This window comes from Selaginella moellendorffii, unplaced genomic scaffold (genome assembly GCF_000143415.4).
Source record: "Selaginella moellendorffii unplaced genomic scaffold, v1.0 SELMOscaffold_17, whole genome shotgun sequence".
NCBI classification, from domain to species: domain Eukaryota; kingdom Viridiplantae; phylum Streptophyta; class Lycopodiopsida; order Selaginellales; family Selaginellaceae; genus Selaginella; species Selaginella moellendorffii.
Genome location: NW_003314278.1, coordinates 850970 through 871092, shown reverse-complemented (window position 1 = coordinate 871092; position 20123 = coordinate 850970). Strand labels below are relative to the sequence as shown.

Sequence of the window (20123 nt, the reverse complement as noted above, 5' to 3'; positions counted from 1 at the left end):
ATAGTAGGGATAGTGGTTGGAATGCATGTCCGACCACCTGAGACATTAGTTTGGCTCCCGCTGGGCTGTGTCACTCCTTGTTCTGCGTCCGGCTTGGGTCTAAGCCCAAGCTCCACGCTACTCTAGTCGGTGGAGTACCCTCCTTCTCGCGTCAGGCCACCGGTATGCCAAAATCGTGCCAGACTCCGTCTGACACCATTTTGCGTGCAGGTGCTGGATATGGGGAGCTGGTGCTCGTAGGATTGTACCGGACCCTCATTTCGTAGCGCAACAGGCTTGGAGTTCGGCTCCAAAATTCAGGTGCGCTACATTTGGTATCAGAGGAATTGTCTTAGCGATTTCTATCCAACTTTTGTCAGATTTTCTGACTTAAGTTGCATACGTAGAGACTTTTCTAGTAGATCCGAAGCGACCTGTGTAGGATTAGTTGGATAGCACCATTTGGTAAGAACGTTGTATGCATGTTCAGTTACTGATAGAGGCATGCATGCAGCTAGCAGGATGGTGAAGAGGAACCGTGCTGATAACGCTGAAACCTCTAGACGGGCGAATCGAGAGGAGGAAACTCCTGCTAAAGATGCTGCGGAAGAGGCTGAGGCTGAGTCAGAAGAGGAAGAGCCAAATGCTGCGGCGCTGCAACGAATGGCTCAGGAAGTCGAGATCGAGAATTTGCGAAAGGAGGTTCGCAAATTGAAAAAGGAGAACAAGAAGAGGAAGAAAGAGGCTGAGGCAGCTAAACCAGCTAAGCCTAAGCAACCGGACTCCTCTTCGAGTTCTGAGGACGATGAAGTTCTGCAGCCGCCCCCGGTTGCACGAGTTTCAAAGTTCAAGCCTCCGAAACCACCCAACTTCAGAGGCATGCGGGACTATCAGGTTTTGGAAGACTGGGTCTACGATATGGAAAACTATTTCATAGCGGTAGACGTAGATGATCGTACGAAAGTTGTGTGTGTGCAATCCTTTCTCACCGATCATGCCAAAACTTGGTGGCGCCAAGTGTGTGCTGAAAAGGGGCAAACTAGAAGTTGGACCAAGATGCGGTCTCGTATCCGTAAGGAATACTTGCCTGATGATCTTGGTCTGAGACTTCGCGCGGAGCTGCAGCGGTTAAAGCAGCGAGGGGATCTCATGCATTATGTTAATGCGTTTGCTCAGAAGCGCATTATGATTGCAAATATGAGTGACGAAGATGCTCGGAGTTATTTCCTGGAGGGTTTAAGTTCACTTTCTCGTAATGAGATTTTGAAGTTTAAGCCAAAGACGTACTTGGAGTGTAAGGAGGCAGCACAGCAAGTTGCCTTTAGTCACTCGCTCATGGAACAATATCAGCAACCTTATGCTGGTAACTCGGATAAGAATAGGAATTCTGGGAATAAGCAAGGTGATCGGAAACAAAGGGTGGAAAGTAGGTACCGCCCTGGGGGCTCACAACCTACGGTTAATAAAGGTGGTGGTGGTTGGAGACCACCAGCAGCCTCTTCTGGTCCTAGGCCCTCTGTTCCTCTCCCGGTACAAGCAGCAACAACTTGCAAAACCTGCTCCTAGCGGAATGGGTAGTGTGGGTCATTGCTTCCATTGTGGAGAGTTGGGACATAGGTCCTCGGAATGTCCCAACAAGCATAAGACAAGGTCTCGGGTTAATGTCATGAGGGAAGACGGTGGTGATGAAGCTGAAGGGGTTGACGAGTTGGTCAATGCAGACTATGAGGAAGAAGAGGTGAGTAACTTTCGTTGCTTTCCTCAAGCTTTTCTTGCAGTCAATGCAAACACTGATCCGTTGATGTATCTGGTAGGCTTTGTCCGTGGACACTGAATCCGAGTGATGATTGACACGGGAGCTACGCACAGCGTGATATCCGATGACTTAGTTAAGTTGTTAGGATTGAATGCTGAGCAAATGTCGCCTATGCACTTCCGGTTTGTGGAAGGTGGGCAAGTAGGCAGAAAGTTTGTGAGTGATGTTCCAATAAAGATATCCAAGTGGAAAGAAAGAGTGGACTTGGTAGTGTTGAAGATATCAGATTTTCAGATGGTGTTTGGTATGGATTTCTTCAATAAGTATATAAAAGGGATTTATGGTGCTGGACAAAGTCATATCACGTTGAAGTCAGAAGGACGTCCTGATGTATCCTTTCAGTTGCAAAAGCGTTCCTCAAAGGATTGGGATGCAAAGTTCCTGACTGTGAGGGCCGCTCAAAAAGCAGCTAAGAGGGGATGTCAGACCTTATGGGTTCAAGTGATGGAAGCTGAGGGTGTTGGTGACTCAATTCGAATTGGCGACGGGGTTGATCCTGTACCAAAGAAGATATTGGAGTTGTTGACGTGGAATCAGGATATCTTTCCGAAGGATTTGCCACCAGGGCTACCACCTAGCCGTGAGGTTGATCATCGGATTGAAGTTATTCCGGGTTCTAAACCACCTACGAAAGCTCCATATCGGTTGAACATCAAGGAGATGGCTGAACTCAAGAAGCAACTCACGGAGCTTCTTGACAAAAGTCATATCCGACCAAGCAAGTCACCTTATGGAGCGCCGATCCTTTTTGTTATGAAAAAGGATGGAACCATGAGGATGTGTATTGACTATCGGGCACTCAACAAGATCACGGTTAAAAACAGTTATCCATTGCCTCGCATTGATGACTTGTTTGACCAACTCTTAAAGGCTAAGTATTTTACACGACTTGATTTGCGGTCCAGGTATCATCAGATACGGGTGGTGGATCAAGATGTGGAGAAGATAGCCTTTAAAACTCGGTACAGATCTTATGAGTTCCTTGTCATGCCGTTCGGGTTATGCAATGCTCCGGCAACGTTCAACACTATGATGGATAGAATATTTGGAGATTATCTGGACACATTTGTTGTCCTATATATCGACGATGTTCTAGTCTTCAGCGAAACGTTGGAGGATCATTTGAAACACTTGGAGCTGGTGTTTCAGAAGTTGCGCGAACACAAACTATATGCTAAGGAAAGTAAATGCGCTTTTGGTCAATTGCACGTAAACTTTCTCAGACATATAGTTGGTGGTGGCGTGATTGAGGTCGATCCAAAGAAGGTGGAAGCGGTGAAGTCCTGGGAAGTCCTGACCACTGTGTCAGATGTTTGTTCCTTTCTCGGATTGGCGGGATACTATCGCAAGTTTGTCCGCAATTTTGCAAGAATTGCTCTTCCGTTGACTGAGTTGACGAAGAGTAGTATTCCGTTTCATTGGACACCAGCTTGTCAGCGTGCTTTTGTACGGTTGAAGGAGATCTTGACTACAGTTCCTGTTCTCAGGATCCCAGATCCTGATAAACCCTTCGAAGTGCATTGTGATGCATCTGGTTATGCTATTGGTGCCGTGTTACAGCAAGATTGTGACAAAGCGGTTGGTGTTACGCTAAGGCGACATGGTTGTCCCGTTGCATTCTATTCCAAGAAATTGGATGAAACCCAACAAAGATGGCCAACGCATGAGAAAGAGATGTTTGCTATAGTGTCGGCCCTGGAACACTGGAGACACTACTTGGGTGGACATACCAAGGTTTATACGGATAGTAACACACTAAGCTACTTTGCTACGCAGCCTAAGCTTACGCCGAAGCAGGCTCGTTGGCAAGAGAAGCTTGCCAGATATGATATTGAAATCATATATAAACCTGGTAAAGACAATATTGTTCCGGATGCGTTGAGTCGTCAAGCTCAATTCCGGGCAATATCGGCAATCAGTCCAGATTGGTTGAAGGACGTCCGGGCTTCGTATGGAAGTGATCCATTGGCGAAGGCAATCTTATGCCGTGTGGGGTTGTTGAAGCAGAGCCCTGGTAGCGAAGCAGCAAAAGTTGCTAGTCGCACTAATGCAAAGCTTCACTTCTCAGTTCGAGACGGGCTTATATTCTATAAGAAAGAAAGATTGTATCTTCCCTCTAAGGATCTTCAACAGTTATTTTTGAGGGAACATCATGATGTTCCAGCAGTGGGACATGGTGGGAAGCGAAAGACTCTGGCTTCATTGAAAAAGGGATTTTTCTGGTCTGGTATGGAAGGTGATGTAGCGGATTATGTTCGTTCCTGCCCTATATGCCAGCAATGTAAGCGCAGAACTGAGAAGCAGGCTGGAAAGTTGCAGTGCATTCCAGCACCGGCATGGCCATTTCAGAGTGTGACACTTGATTTCGTCACTTGCTTGCCGAAGTCTAAGGGTCATGATACTTTGATGGTGGTTGTGGATCGGTTGTCGAAGATTGCACACTTCATTCCAACTGTAGGAACAGTGAATGCGAAACAAGCAGCAAAGCTCTTTTTCCATGAAGTAGTGCGAGTTCGTGGTCTTCCTGAAGAGATGATCTCGGATAGAGATTCGAGGTTTACGGGGAAGTTTTGGGGCACACTGTTCCAGCTGTTCGGTACCAAGTTGAAGTTTAGTACGGCTTATCATCCTCAGACTGATGGGCAGACCGAACACGTGAATGCTCAAGTTGAGGATTATCTACGGTACTATGTTGCGGCGGACCAACGCGACTGGGTTGAGCATTTGGATATAGCAGAAATTTGTTATAACAACACATTTCATAGCGCTATAGGCTGTTCTCCATGGGAGATGCTGCAAGGGAATGCTCATGGGGTTCCTCAACAAATCGTTGTACCAAAACCAATGACCGAAGTGTTGGTCCCAGCCGTTGAGACTTATGCAGAGTAGCTACGCCAAGGTTGGTCTAGAGCTACTGAGGCGATGGGCAAGGCTCAGGATAGGTATCAACGTGATAAGGATCAGCATCGTCGGGATGTATCCTATCAAGTGGGAGATCAGGTGTGGCTATCTTCCCGAAACTTGAACATTAAGGGTTCTTTGTCTCGGAAGCTCTTGTCGAGATATGTTGGACCCTATCAGGTGCTAAAACGCATTGGTGATGTATCCTATCGGTTGGATCTGCCTGTGGAGATGTCCAATGTTCATAATGTATTTCATGCCAATTTATTGGCTCCTTACACTATGGATGTTGCATGTCAACGGGAGATTCGTCCACCGCCAGACGTTGTGGATGGTGAACCTGAATATGAAGTAGAAGCTATTTTGGATTCACGCGGCTTAAACGTGCCAAACGTCGGGAGTATCTAGTTAAGTGGAAAGGTTACCCAACTTGTGAATCAACTTGGGAGCCTCTTAGTAATCTTACCCATGCTCGTGAGCTTGTCACGGAGTATGAGAATAGTAATAAACACTAGCTTTTGTAAAAAATCTTGTAATAAATCTTGCAAATCAATAAAATATATATTTCTATAACTCAAAGTGTCATTTCTCTCATTCGATAATACTTGGGTCAATTTTGGCAGGCTGACTTCGGCACTTCAGTGCATGGGTCCAATCCATAACCATGGGGATAACTATTATAGACTGATCACAAGTCCCTGCCTCTCTCTCGTTGACTCATTTTTCGAACAAAGGGGCATGGTCGTGTAAACAACTTCATCTGCCAGTTTATAATAGTTGTCTAAATCTTCCCGATGGGGTTGATTTCTTGCTCAGGGGAAGTTGCGCCTCTGGCCTTCTCCCTATATCCCTGCGGCCAGGGATGTATCATTCCTTTGTAAGCCGAGTGGTACTCGGAGCAGCAAGGGTGGCTAACTCTGTTAGTCATTTCCTTGTCGGTGACGGCTGGAGGGTGTCTGAGTCTTAACGTCTTTGGACGTAGAGGAGAGGTCGTTCCATAACTCATTTAAGTCGGTGTGTTTCCCACATAGTGTGCTTTCCGTTAACTTTTGGAGTTGTTTCCTTGACAGTTTGCTAGACTCGGGTATACATCGACGAGGACGTCGATTTTCCCCAAGGGGGGGAGAGTGTCGCGAATGTGACTTCGGGTATCGAAAGATACTTGTCGACCAGTCCTTACGGGCACTCTTTCCTTACTGCCATGACGGCAGGAGGTCGGTACTGCTGGTTCCCTTTATTGGCCCCAATTGTCCAAGTGTTAGTAAACTAGACTTAGCATCTGTACTTGGCTGGATGAGCATAAGGACGGAATTCCTAAGTGTCTATTTGGCCAAGCATACTTGGCCCGGCTTTTTAGTTCTCTTTTGCTCTATCTTGCACTGGCTTGGCAAGAACCCTCGCGTATTGAGACTAGTCCCTCAATATCGCCGGATGATAACTTACCGTGTCTGCCAAACACCCTCGCTATCACGCCCTTTGTGTTAGTCTCATTTTGGTCCCAAGTGCTAATTATGGAAAGTGTCTAGATTCGCTCATTTGGCATGTCTACGGAATGTAGAGGTCGGCCTGAACACAATGGTGTTCGTCCCGTGTCCAAATTCGCAATCTAAGGCCATTCCATATTTAGTAAGTTTCGTACTTGTCCTAAAGACTAACTCCTGGTACTAAGGGTGGCTTGGGGTGAAAGCCCAAAGCGTGTGTTCCTCAAGGGGGGGGGGGGGGGCTGTAGGGGGTTCCAAATGTATAGTAGGGATAGTGGTTGGAATGCATGTCCGACCACCTGAGACATTAGTTTGGCTCCCGCTGGGCTGTGTCGCTCCTTGTTCTGCGTCCGGCTTGGGTCTAAGCCCAAGCTCCACGCTACTCTAGTCGGTGGAGTACCCTCCTTCTCGTGTCAGGCCACCGGTATGCCAAAATCGTGCCAGACTCCGTCTGACACCATTTTGCGTGCAGGTGCTGGATACGGGGAGCTGGTGCTCGTAGGATTGTACCGGACCCTCATTTCGTAGCGCAACAGGCTTGGAGTTCGGCTCCAAAATTCAGGTGCGCTACAGTTGTATCAAGGGATGTTAAAAACTTAAAGGCTTGGTATATTTAGTTGTTTATGTCTAGGGGGAGTATAGCCAAATTTTAAGTGAGTAGTTGAATTCAAGTAGGTCCAAGTAGAAGCTGGTACAATAGGTATGAATCTTGGCAAGGGAACTTAACTGAGGCTAAGGCAAAGATGGTTAGATAGATGAGGTAAGCTGTCAAATTGGAAAAGGAAAATTTATTGCTTACACTAACTTTGTAAGAAACCAACTCCTCGAGGTGTCGTAGGCTAAAGGATCCTCGAAAGCATGACCGAAATGACAAAGAGTTTATCGGATGGGACTGAGTCGAAGATCGAGTCCAAGACCGACTCTGAGACCGAGTTCGAGATAGAGTCCGGGATCGAGTCTAAGACCGAGTTCGAGACCGAGTTCGAGATCTGAATCGGGTCTGAGACCGAGTCCGAGGTCAAGTCCGAAGTCGAGTCCGAGATCGGGTCTGAGATCGAGTCCGAGATCAAGTCTGAGACCGAGTCCAAAGTCAGGTCTGAGATTGAGTCCGAGATCGAGTCCGAGACCGAGTCCCAGTACTAATACGGGTCAAGGGGTGAAAGCCCAAAGCGTGCATCTCCCGGGGGGGGGGGATGTGGGGGATTCCAAAAGTATAGTAGGGATAGTGAGGTCCAGGAACCAGTCTTGAAGGAACTCTCCAGTGGTGCTTCCAAACTGACTTGAGGTTGAGACTGGGGCCGAGGGGCCTTGGGTGGGAGTGAGCATGGACTTGGGTGGTATCGGAAGGGCCACCCCAGAAAGTGCTCAAGAGCAACTCCCACTCCTGAAAGGGAAACCGACCACGGTGCTCCCAGCTCATGTGAAGTGGTGCCCCACTTGAGTACCTTGCGGCTCATTGGTCCTTGCCCTTCCTAGGGGCTTGGGCCTTCCCTTGAAGATAGAAGTGGGGGGGTAGAGGTACCCATACCGGGCTGCTAGGCCAAAGTGTTTCGCCCTAGCGTCCCGAAGCAAGTGTTGCACCCAAGACTTGGGATTTAGAGGGTCCCATGATCAAGTCTTGTGGTACCAAGAAATGTTAGGAACCTAGAGGCTTTGTGTGCTTGGCTGTTTGTGTCTGCGGGGAGTGTAGCCGAACCTTAAGTCCAGTCTAACCAGGGAGAGGGATTGGGAAAGATTTGGGAATCCATGGATGGGTAATGCTTTGTTGCTCGTGCAGTGAGTAGCTAAAACCAAGTAGGACCAAGTAGGAGCTGGTACCATAGGCGGGAACCTTGGCGAGGGAACTTAGCAAAAACCAAAACAGTGTTGGATGGATAGATGAGGTAAACTGGCAAATTAGAAAGGAAAAATTTGTGGCTTATAATTTGGTATCAGAGTCTTTTCCTCAGTTCTAGCGGAGGATAGAGGCGGATTGCTGGGAGATGGCAAATGCAGGGCGGAAATGAACCAAGGCAGAGACAGAACCTCCTCTAGAGCTGGAGCCTCTGGTCGAATGAGAGGCTATGGATGAGGAATCCTTGCATGAAGAGGACTCCAATGAGGAAACTTCCAAACAGGAGTCCGGTGGTAAGGTTCGGTCATCCAAGGCTTGATTGGATGTTTCTGCTGGAGACTCTCGTACGCAGGCTAAAGCGTGACGAGAAGCGGAAGAAAAGGCAAAAGATGGCAGATGCTGGCAGCGCAGAAGTTGCAGACCCTTCGGCAGAGACTAAGGCAAAACCAAACAAGGTCGAACAAACCGAAGTGGAATCAATCCCTTAGGCAATTCCTAAGTACAAACCAAAGCCCCCACCGGTCTTCAAAGGAGTGAACGACTATAAAGTGGTGGAGGATTGGTTTTACGATATGGAGGACTACTTCTGAGCATTGCAGTTACCGAGCTCGGAGAAGGTCCCATGTGCAAAACTATACTTGGAGATAATGCCAAGTCTTGGTGGAGAACGACAGAGGCCAACGAAGGACCAATGCCCACTTGGGAAATGATGAAGGTGAGGATCCACGCGATTTATATCCCTCCGAATGCTACTCTGCATCTAAGAGACAAGCTGAGTAGGCTAAAGCAGACGAAACCATTTAGGAGTATATGAATTGGTTTATGGCAAAGAAGATACTTGTCACAGATATAGGGGATATGGATGCGTTCCATGCCTTCATATCAGGCTTGCAAACCTGGGCTCGAGGTGAGGTGATGCGCTAGAACCCGACCAACTACAAGGAAGCATTGGATGCGGCCATCAAAGTGCATTTCAATGATAACCTACGAAAGGGGAACACGACGGGGTCAGGGTCCACGTTTAACAAAGGGGCCAAACCAAGGGGAACGTATAGCAAAGGGAAATTCAAGAAGAGTTTCTCTAAGAATGAGTCCTCTGGGTTCCGGAAAAACAAATCCGGGGCCTGCGAGCAAGTACGTAGGGGAGTCAAGCGAAAAGAGACAAACCCACAGATAAGAAAGTTAAATCATTTAGCAGCGTGGGAAACATTACAACTGCGGTGAAGCGGGACACTTTTCAAGGGAATGTCCCTACCCGAAGAAGGCCAGAGCCAATATGGACATTAAGTCGGGTGAAATCCAAATTAAGGTATGTGATCCAGTCCCTAGCTCAAAGTTATTCATTACACGAGCAACTTTGGTAAAGAGTCATTTGCGATATCTACTAGCCCTCTGAAGGAAGCTCGGAGGTAACTTTGTTAAGATCCTTATTAACACGGGTGCTTCGGATAATTTTTTGGCTGCAGACATAGTCCGGCAAGCCAGACTAATGGTGCAGTAGCTAGGCGAACCAAAGACTATAGAGTTTGTTCAAAGTAGCCAAAGCACTAATGAGGTACTTCGACAAGCAAGAGTCGAAGTAGGGACATGGAAAGTAGACATGGATTTCACCGTACTAGACATGGCGGGATTTGACATGATCTTCGGGATGGATTGGTTCAATCAGTTCGTGGTAGCCCTGCATGGAAAGGTACTAGCGAATGCCCAAGGAAGAAGATCCAAGGTGGAGGCCCAGGATCTAAAGGTAGGGCAATGCAAGGTCAAAAATTCCTGCCTAAACCTGGTGTCCACAAAAGGACAACTCACTGAAGGAACCAAGGTAGCATTTTTGTGCTTACTCTCAGTGAAGAGTGACAAAAAGATGAGAACGGAAGAAGTACCTTTAGTGATCTAGCGGGTGTTGGATTAATTCCAGGATACCATGCCAGAGGAGCTACCAACGGGGTTGCCCCCCACACGACCGATAGAACATAAGATTGAGCTAGTCAAGGGTGCTGAGGCGGTGGTTCGTCCCCCCTACTATTTGAACGAAAAAAAACTCGAGGAGCTCAAACGCCAACTAAAGGAGTTGGTGGACAAAGGGTATGTTAGGTTGAGCAAGTCGCCGTATGGGGCGCCAGTGTTATTTGTGAAAAAGAAAGATGGATCTATGCGTATGTGCATAGACTATCGGTTGCTCAACAAGTATACCAAAAAGAACAAGTACCCTTTATCAAGGATTGAGGACCTGTTTGATAGGTTGGGAAAGGCAAAATACTTCTCGAGGATTGACCTAACGTCAGGATACTACCAAATCAGGGTAGTAGAAGAAGATGTCAAGAAGACAACCTGTCGAACAAGGTATGGGAGCTTTGAGTTTCTAGTGATGCCCTTTGGGCTATGCAATGTGTTGGCAACGTTTTTGGCGTTAATAAACCACATCTTTGTACCTTATCTGGATCACTTTGTGGTTGTCTATATTGACGACATCTTGATCTATAGCAAAACGCTAGAAAAGCATGCCGAACACTTGACAAAGGTGTTTGAGAAACTAAGGGAACACCAGCTGTATGCTAAAGAGAGCAAATGTGACTTTGCTCAACAAGAGGTAAAGTTTCTCAAACATGTGGTGGGCAAGGACGGGCTCAAGGTGGACCTTGAGAAGGTCCAAGCGATCCAGGATTGGGAGTGACCATTGAATGTACACGAGTTAAAGGCATTCCTGGGGCTATGCAACTATTACCGAAAGTTTATCAAATACTATTCAAGAGTACCCTTGCCATTAACGGACCACATGGCATTTCTGGCAGCAAAAAAAGAAGAAACATCACCACAAGATAAATTTGATAAACTCATCTCATACTTGGTTGATGAGAGCAGCAAACCTCATGGTGTGCAACCGCGGTGAAATGCTGAATTACATAAGTGCTTCTGGAAAAATGCTTCAGAAAAACAGGTTTACCATCGAAAAAACTAGTTTACCCTAAAAAAATAAAAACATTTTTCCCACGTGTCTTCATCTCCACCATTAAGCTCGAAAAGAATCTTGATTGAATATGTCGCCCTTGCTCTTTTAAATATCGAAGGACTAGCAAAAGTCCCAGCTACGTTGGGAGCATTGTCTTTATTTTTTATATTTTAATAATTTCAAAGAGTTGTAAGTGTAATTGTAATTTTTAACACAATTATAATTATAAGATATATAGTTAAACATAACATAATCTTTATATTAAAATTCTCTTCTACAATTGATTCTATCACCAACACACATCATAACATAATAAATATAACTCAGTACATTATATCATATTTAAAATTCTGATTGTTGAATGAAGTCTTGGATATTCTATAAATGGAATTTCTCACTGTGGGATCCCATGGCCAGATGAGTCATTTGTTTAATAACTAAGTTTTTCTTTTATTTGAAATCTCTATATAATTGATAAAAATATTTTTATTTGATGATTTATTAAACTCTATAATTTTTCCTCTTAATAAAATATGTGTTACTTAATTTCACTCAAATATAATGATGTTAAAAATATATTTAATATATATTTAAAAACTCATCTAAAGTGCATACATCTTTTAAATTTAAAAAATATAAACATTATTATGGAGTTTCTCTTTTCATCATTTCAGACTGAAAGTTTTGGAATTGCATGATAATAAGTGAAAGATGTTAGCTTTATGTGTTATATTTTCTTTTATAAAATTATAATATTTTACATATTTATCATTGATATTCCCTTTTTACCTAATATTTATATTCATATTTTGAGAGTAATATTTAAAATAGAAATTATTCTATTAATACCATAAACATTATTTCTGTAGTTGTTTTTATAAATCTGAAATAAGATTATTATCTCCCTATATTCATGTATTTATATTTAAAATTAAGGCTTTATAACACTGTTATGAATGCTGAAATTTTATGATGATAAATGAATGGTAATGTTTTACTCTATACTGGGGTAGAGTAGAGTTTGATGATATATAAACTTTTCTTTATGCTAGAACTATAATATATCAGAAAATTCATGAATGGTATATAGAAGGTTTAATATAATATAATTAAATTTCTTTATATGGTCCATGTACTAATGTTGTCTCAATCATATTTATACCTTATTATGTTTTTCATGTATAAATGAAATGTAGGATAAAGTGGTAGAAAATTTATGATATTATATAAATCTTAAGCTACATCTTAGCCAATTGACATCTCAATATGTTTAATTTCATTTATATTTATATTAATAAATACCATAAGATTATTAATAAGAAAATATTTTACACAACAAATATCTAGAAATATTTACTCCTCTATTTTAAGCTATAAAATATCATATTTTAGTACATCTTTTCTTTTGTGTACTATATACCATCTTCGTACTAAAAAATGTTTAATTTTAATAATGTAGTATTGAGTTAATCAGATACTCTTTGTTCTATAAAGTTTTTGTTCTATAGAAGAAAGAGTATTTTATTGATTCGATACTATATTTTTAAACATATTTGAACATATTTTTGTTTTTAAAATATCGTATATAGTAGACATAATAAAAAAGTTCATCAATGAATACCATCTTTGTACAACTAAATGTTTAAAATCATTTGAACCTAGTGCATTATATCATCTTGGATCAGTTTTCCAATTGCCTTTTATATGTATTACAATATCACTTATGCCTCCTTGAATATTTGTTGAATTTAACTCTTCATTCTCTATTTCTTACCATTTTTTGAATGCATTAGCATAGGGATTTATCTCTTTTAATAATTTATCAAGACCACCCATTAGTTGCTCATTGCATTTATAATTGTTTTTTTTTTATAAAAAATTTATTTCCGTTTCTTGAGCAGTATTCTAAAATATTTCATTGTGAATAAGCTGCATATTTTTCATTATTTGGTTTGAAACTTCCAATATTATATTAAATTTATATATATAGATTAAAATAATTAGGGCCACCTACTGCAATGATCAATGAGGCTCTTTCGTTTAAATATATTGGATGATTAGCGAAAGATCTCGATTCAACTTTGGTCTTTATTTATATAGCAATAAATGTTTTACAATTCTTTCTTTACATTTCAACTCCCTCGTTTTCCTTTTCTTTCCAACTTGTTTTCATTCCACAGTTGTTCTCGGCAGCCACCAAAAATGTTTTCCAGCCATAGACATAAGAGATGTTGATGTCCAGAGAATACAAAAAAGAAAAACGCAAGCAAATGAAGTTAGTAATGGTGAAAAGGAAATAGAAACTTACTGCTGGCATTTTCTTTTAAGCCACTCGAACTTTCTTCATGCCCAAGTCGTTCTCAAGGCCGAGAGCACTCTTTTTTACACCACTCCTTCACAGCTTGTCGATCTTAATGCTGCAATTTTTGACAAATCCATGGGTGTTGCCAGTTGGCATAACATCTCCGGTTTCACATATTCTGCAAACATTGTTTTTGCCCATATTAGTTTCCAAAAAAATCTCCACATTAGTGGTAAAAGGTATGAATTCTTGATTTCCAGTAGCATTTGCTACAATTACATCCCCTTCTAAAATGGCATCCACAGTTTTCTGCTTTCTTTTGCGGCCCATTTCCAGCTAGTTATTTCAATTTGTATATTAGGCTAGTAGATTTCAGCAAAGTAGAATAGCTTTGGTAGGTGTTAGTTCTGTTTAGATCATCATGCAATGATGCAGTTTCTTATAGATAAGTTTTTTTGTTTTTTTTTCTGTTTTGTATTCAAGCAAACATAGCAATAGCACAATAGAATAGAGATTCTTGTATGTGCAGGTCACTCTTCTGAACTGTTTTCTGCCTGCACGCTTCCTTTTGAATGTTTTAAGCGTTTTTAGGATCGTGATCTGGAACGACATATAGACATTTTGTTTTTTACCTAAAACCTTTACAAGAGAGAGCAAAACACTAAATAAAATCAAACATGAAAATCATTTCTATGCCCTGAGTTAATGTACAAATATCATGTACCAAATCAAACCAAGCTCATGGCTTCAAAGTTGTGTCTATAAACACATACATACACAACAGTTTATTTAATGCTGTCTTATTCCTTCAGAAATGGTTTTTTTAAAAACAGTTCATGGCTTTGTCTGTAAGAAAGTAGAGTAGGCTGCCATGTAGAGCTCCAATCCTTGTTCTCCACCAAGCTGCCATGTACTTTGCTGTGGTGATATCTCCTAAAGGTGCTGATCACCACTTTGTCACACATGTTTAGCTTGGAAAGAATGTTGTCGAGCTTGAGATCCTGGTGAACCACGCCCCTCAAATAAATCTATTTGAAGGTCTTTACCAGCTGCTTGATGATTCTGGCTGCTTTCTCCTCACCAATCTTCTCACAAATATGCTATATTTAAAAGACCAAATAATTATGGAATAACGCCTTAAGAAAGGAAGGCAATATTTCCACCAACGAACGTAACCACTCGAGGAAAAATGCCCGTGCCCTGTCCAAAAGGAGACTCGGACAACACCACAAAGTCGGCAAACTTTCCTTGCGTCAGCGACCCAACCAAATCCTCCAATGCAGCTGCATACACACGGTTTGGCCTTTACTACGGCCTTTTGGACGTCCTGTGGTTTCCTCCTGTGATTTTTTCCTTCCTGGCTTTAGAGAGTAACTGAGGAGCCTGAGCAAAGCCAGGGTTGTACGAGAAGAGCAGCCCACAGAAGAGCTTCCCATCGATGGACGCTTCTAGCGTGTATCCGTAGTTGAATACATCGCTTTCTCTAGCCTCGAACATCTTCTCGCCTAGCGGCTGAACGTGAGCTTAAAACTCTGTAGCATGAGTTTGACAGGGAAAAATTGGAGAGGTCCAAGGTTTTCCACAGATACCTCCGTGAGATCTTGTCCGCATCCCGTTGCTTGTCTAGCACGAATGGCGTGGCACGATACTTTTGCCGCCTTCTCTTAAGTTCCTTACGCATGGATAGCTTTGGTTCTGATGGATCTTTCTCCCTCAGCATCTCTTCACATAAAAACAGCAACCATATTGTCAAGAATGGCAGCAATGTCAATAAAAGGGAAATACATGTCATCTAGAGCTTCAAGCTTTTCGTTACATCCCTCATAGAAGAATAATATGCCTCACTCTGCATCCACGGAATCTCCTGCAAGGGAGAAACGTGGAGAAGGCCAGGGACCAGAGGGATTCGAAGTCGCCCAAACACCAGTCGCTACAAAATACGTAAAAGCCCCATGAGAGACCAACAGAAAACAAATCTACCTACAAGTGAGAAACTTTCCATGGCTGATTGTTGTGTGCCCAGCTCCTGGCATCAGCTCGGCACCAGTCGTCTTTACCTCCCACCATGCCATTGTTTCTGGATTACCACCGTCCTCGCCACCTGTGACAACGAAACAGTTCTTATAGGAAGAGCAGGTATGGCTATCCCGAGGAATAGGTGAGACTCCAATGGTAGAAATCTTCTTCCAGACAAAAGTATCTATAAGAAAAAAAAAAGTTTAGAAGAAAACAAAGAAAGATAACAGAATATTACTCGTGTTCAAAACATGGAGGACGTTGTAGTACTCCTACTCTGAGGGATCGCTGGATTTCCCACATCCCCCAAACACGAACAGGTTGTCACCGATGAGAGACACGCTATGTCCTTCTCTTGGAGCAGGAACATCACCAAAAACGTCGGGTTTCCCCCAGGTGTTGGTAGCTGCATTGGATGATAAGAACGAGAAAAACAAAATGATAGAACTCAGAGCTTACCATTATCCAAAACAAAGAGACCATCGAGCATGCTGGTTCCATCAATACCACCAAACACATAGAGCTTAGACCCGACGGCCATGGAGCTGTGGCTGTCCCAAGGAGAAGGGTGCATTCCTTTCATCACAGGCTTGCGAGATTGCGAGATTGAGAGAGAGAGAGAGAGAGAGAGAGAGAGAGAGTACCTTCCCGCTAGCGATGATTGACGCTGTCTCCTCATGGATCTATGCTAAGTGCCAAGCTGGTAGGATCTTGCAATGCAGCTTATTACAGAATCTCAAGTAAAGCAAAAGCAATATAAAAATCCACATGAATTTTCTATCTTTGTCCATAAATGCTAGTGAATTGGCCAATAAAAATATAAGCTGAATTGGTTTTGAAATTTCCAACTACACACCTATCCCAAGCCAACCGCATGGAAGACTTAATGATAACAGAGAACGATCGGGTGAGTTGCGTGTGGCTGAAACCTATCCACTTGCTCACAAGGATCTCCTTGCACTTTAGTTATATAAATGACGGCACGGCTCCTCACTCTTTTCATCACACTAGGGGTGAAGCACCCCGTTGTTGCATCGGCGGGGATGATGTATGGATAAGTACGTGAATTGATTGAATGGGTTGCAATTACCATCTCCTCAGAGTTTTCAGCTTGCTGCTGGTCCTCGGTTGTGATTATCTCAAACATGGGGAGCCTTCAGCAGTCGATCCTCTTTGGCAGGTCTACCAAAAGTGGATGCAAGAGCATGGGAAAGCTTACAATAGTGCACATGAGTATAGAAAACGATTCCAAATTTTCAAGGAGAATGCCAACTACATCAACAGCCACAACGCACGGAGAAACAACAGCCACAGCCTAGGCTTGAACAAGTTCGCTGATTTGACCAACAGTGAATTCAGAGGCCTCTACGTCGGGAGGCTGCAGCGACCCGCGCCGTTCCACGAGGTTGGAGACATCGCGCTTGTAGCAGATACAGCAACAAGTGTAGACTGGAGAAAGAAAGGAGGTGTTACTGAGATTAAAGACCAAGGAGACTGCGGTAAGTCCGCTTGTGTGTGATGGTTTTGAATGTAGCTTGCGCGCTCTGGTTCAGGTAGCTGCTGGGCTTTTTCCGCGATTGCAGCAGTGGAGGGCCTGACATTCTTGTCCACTGGCACACTTGTTTCGCTATCAGAGCAGGAACTGGTGGACTGTGATACCACAGTGAACCAGGGTTGTGACGGGGGCATGATGGACTATGCATTTCAATACATGATCAGGAATGGCGGGATAACCAGCCAGTCGAATTATCCTTACCGAGCACAGCGGGGTGCCTGCGACAAGGACAAGGTGGGCAGACACAAAGGAGGCACAAAGTCTTTAGTGGTGATGATGCGCAGGTGAAATATCACGCAGCTACTATCAATGGCTTTCAGGCCATACCCCCGCAGAGTGAGGAGTTGCTGCTAAGAGCTGTTGCCAACCAGCCGGTGAGCGTCGCGATAGAGGCGGGGGGCCAGGACTTTCAGCTTTACTCGAGCGTAATGACTTGTCACCATAAGTTTTATATCCTCACCCTGTCCCTGTGAATGGTAGGGGGTTTTCACCGGAGAATGCGGCAGCAACCTGGATCACGGAGTGGCGATTGTAGGGTACGGGACAGACGCAGGCGGCAGACAGTATTGGCTGGTCAAGAACTCGTGGGGTTCGGGATGGGGTGAGAGCGGATATGTGAGGATGGAGCGGCAGGGTCCAGGCGCAGGGGTGTGCGGAATCAACCTGGACGCGTCGTATCCTACCAAGATTCAGCAACGCACAATCGTCGAGTAATGTGTGACACTGGAATATGAAGTGAATAAAATGCTCCAAATAAAAGCCCTATATAGCCTTTAATAAAGAGAGGAAAGTGGGGGAGTTTTCATGGAACAAGACGCTGCCGCTGTGCTCTTGCTCCTCTTGTGTCAGCTGCTGCACCTGCACCCCGCCGTTGAGGCGGCCCTCAACCAGAATGGATTCAACATCGAAGGTAAACGCGCTCTCTTTTGCTTGCTTGGGGTACAACCCTCGCTCGTGTGTGTGTCCCCAGTGTCCGCTCTCTTTGCCTTCAAGCAGAGCCTGGTGGATCCGCAGAACGCAATGTCGGGATGGGATAAGAACGCCGTTGATCCTTGCTCCTGGATTCACGTCTCTTGCTCCGAGCAAAACGTCTCCAGGGTGTATGTGTGCTTGCCTTGTCTGGTCTCCAACCCTTTGTTCCTTGCCTGCAGTGAACTCCCGGGGTTGCAGCTATCGGGGCAGCTCTCGCCTCGCCTCGCCGACCTCGCTAACTTGCAGTATCTGTAAGCTTGTGCAAGCACCAAACTTTCCATCTTACCCTGTGTTATTGATCGCAGGATGCTTCAGAACAATAACCTGTCCGGGCCTATTCCCCCCGAGTTTGGAAACTGGAGCAGGATCATCAGTGTCGACCTCTCCAACAACAACCTTAGCGACCCCATTCCTTCCACCTTGGGCAAGCTACAGACGCTGCAGTACCTGTGAGTCAGAGTCACTTGATGCCTCGTGTTTAGCGGCTAACTTTGTTGGTGTCAAGGCGGCTCAACAACAACAGCTTGAGCGGAGCCTTCCCCGTTTCGGTGGCCACCATCAGGGCTCTCGACTTCCTGTACGTTTTAGCTATGACTGAAACCAGGCCCAGGCCTCCTTTTGACTTTGACAGCCGTTTGTGAGTGTGGTGCGCACAGGGACGTGTCCTTCAACAACCTCAGTGGGAATGTGCCCAATGCGACAACAGCCAACCTCAAGTAAGTCTTGACTGTAGCACTAAGCAACCTTCTATTCATTCGCTCGCTGCAGTGTCAAAGGCAACCCTCTGCTGTGTGGCTCCAAGACGAGCAGGATATGTCCAGGAGACCCTCCTCGGCACCTGGAGCCATTGAGCCAAAGAGGTAGGCCACTCAAATGATCGCTTCATTTCAGCTTTTAGCTTGCAGTTGGATCGGGTGGGAGTGCAAGCCGGGGAGCTCTGGCGTCGGGACTGGCGGTTGCTGCATTTCTGCTCGCGTCTCTCTTGGCATTTGGAGCGGTGTGGTGGAAACGCCACCACAACCGTCAGGTCTTTTTCGACGTGAATGGTGAGCCCTGCCTTCATGTGACGGCCCTCACACGTGTGTATACATACTTGGCTTGCTCAGAACAACAGGATCCCGAGGTTGCCTTGGGGCAGCTCAAAAAGTTTTCCTTCCGGGAGCTCCAGACGGCCACCGATAATTTCGACATGAAAAACATCCTTGGTCGGGGCGGGTTTGGCATTGTGTACAAGGGGACACTGCCGGACGGGACCCCTATCGCCGTCAAGCGCCTCAAGGAGGGGTCCAGCAACGGTGGTGAGTATCAGTTCCAAATGGAGGTGGAGATGATAAGCCTAGCTGTGCACCGGAACCTTCTCCGCCTCAAAGGCTTCTGCATGACGCCAACCGAGAGGCTGCTCGTGTACCCGTACATGCCCAATGGCAGCGTGGCGTCACGTCTCCGCGGTACGTAGCCTTTGAAATGTTTGCGGTGCTCAAGGGTGGGGGGCTGGCAGACTTAATATGCGGCAAGCCAGCATTGGACTGGCCAACTCGGAAGCGCATCGCCCTGGGGTCGGCACGGGGTCTGTTGTACCTTCACGAGCACTGCGATCCTAAGATTATCCACCGGGACGTCAAGGCTGCCAACATTCTACTGGACGAAGATTTTGAGGCTGTGGTGGGGGACTTTGGCCTGGCAAAGCTGCTAGACCACCGAGAATCTCACGTCACAACGGCTGTGCGCGGCACGGTGGGTCACATTGCGCCAGAATATCTGTCGACGGGCCAGTCATCGGAGAAGACCGATGTGTTTGGTTTCGGCATTCTTCTGCTGGAGCTAATCACCGGGCAGGGAGCGTTCGACTTCAACCGCCTCCTCACCAACAAGGACGTGATGCTTCTCGACTGGGTGAGCCTGTCACCGAGTGCTATTGTCCTTGGTCTTCTAAGTGGCTGCAACAGGTGAAGCAGCTGCAACACGCCAACAACCTGGATCGATTGGTGGATGCGGAGCTCAAGGGGAACTACAACGCAGTGGAGCTGGAGGAGATGGTGCAGGTGGCACTGCTGTGCACGCAGATGTTTCCAGCGGACCGGCCCAAGATGTCGGAGGTGGTGAGGATGCTCGAAGGCGACGGCCTGGCCGAGAGATGGGAGGAATGGCAAAAGGTGGAGACTCGACGAAGCCGCGAGGCTCAGCTCATACCACGCAGGTACTACGAGCTCGTGGAAGATTCCAACTCCGACCTGGAAGCTGTGGACCTATCGGGGCCAAGATAGATATATTTACATGCTTCAGATCCATGTAAAGAAAGAGAGAGAGTTACGATTTGAGA

At 45.2% G+C, this 20123-nt stretch overlaps 2 protein-coding genes across 6 annotated transcripts; both read left to right on the top strand.

The window, feature by feature from the left end:
* The first annotated feature begins 16323 nt into the window (after positions 1-16323).
* Positions 16324-17596, top strand: LOC9640211 (ervatamin-B). Its single transcript, XM_024676654.1, has 4 exons — positions 16324-16775; positions 16830-17065; positions 17116-17256; positions 17312-17596. The coding sequence occupies exons 1-4, from the start codon at positions 16352-16354 to the stop codon at positions 17543-17545; spliced, it is 1035 nt and encodes a 344-aa protein (XP_024532422.1). The 5' UTR covers positions 16324-16351; the 3' UTR covers positions 17546-17596.
* LOC9640210 (LRR receptor kinase BAK1) lies at positions 17556-20121 on the top strand. 5 transcript variants are annotated; one of them, XM_024676652.1, is made up of 10 exons: positions 17556-17741; positions 17802-18054; positions 18109-18252; positions 18309-18380; positions 18460-18519; positions 18572-18663; positions 18709-18849; positions 18910-19251; positions 19302-19696; positions 19750-20121. In XM_024676652.1, the coding sequence occupies exons 1-10, from the start codon at positions 17636-17638 to the stop codon at positions 20065-20067; spliced, it is 1923 nt and encodes a 640-aa protein (XP_024532420.1). In that variant the 5' UTR covers positions 17556-17635; the 3' UTR covers positions 20068-20121. The 5 variants fall into 5 exon arrangements, with proteins under 5 accessions (XP_024532420.1, XP_024532419.1, XP_024532417.1 ...); XM_024676651.1 differs by having other exon boundaries at positions 17556-17931; positions 17983-18054; XM_024676653.1 differs by having other exon boundaries at positions 17684-17741; positions 17983-18054.
* The last annotated feature ends 2 nt before the right edge of the window (positions 20122-20123 follow it).

What these genes read in the sequence shown, in the direction of transcription:
- LOC9640211 (XM_024676654.1), top strand. Translation starts at nt 16,352, where the DNA reads ATGGGTTGCAATTACCATCTCCTCAGAGTTTTCAGCTTGCTGCTGGTC. An exon ending in TAAAGACCAAGGAGACTGCG is followed by an intron (nt 16,776 to 16,829) that starts GTAAGTCCGCTT and finishes GCTCTGGTTCAG; the next exon opens with GTAGCTGCTGGGCTTTTTCC. An exon ending in ACTTTCAGCTTTACTCGAGC is followed by an intron (nt 17,257 to 17,311) that starts GTAATGACTTGT and finishes TGTGAATGGTAG; the next exon opens with GGGGTTTTCACCGGAGAATG.
- LOC9640210 (XM_024676648.1), top strand. Translation starts at nt 17,636, where the DNA reads ATGGAACAAGACGCTGCCGCTGTGCTCTTGCTCCTCTTGTGTCAGCTG. An exon ending in CTCGCTAACTTGCAGTATCT is followed by an intron (nt 18,055 to 18,108) that starts GTAAGCTTGTGC and finishes TATTGATCGCAG; the next exon opens with GATGCTTCAGAACAATAACC. An exon ending in CGTGGCGTCACGTCTCCGCG is followed by an intron (nt 19,252 to 19,301) that starts GTACGTAGCCTT and finishes GGGGGCTGGCAG; the next exon opens with ACTTAATATGCGGCAAGCCA.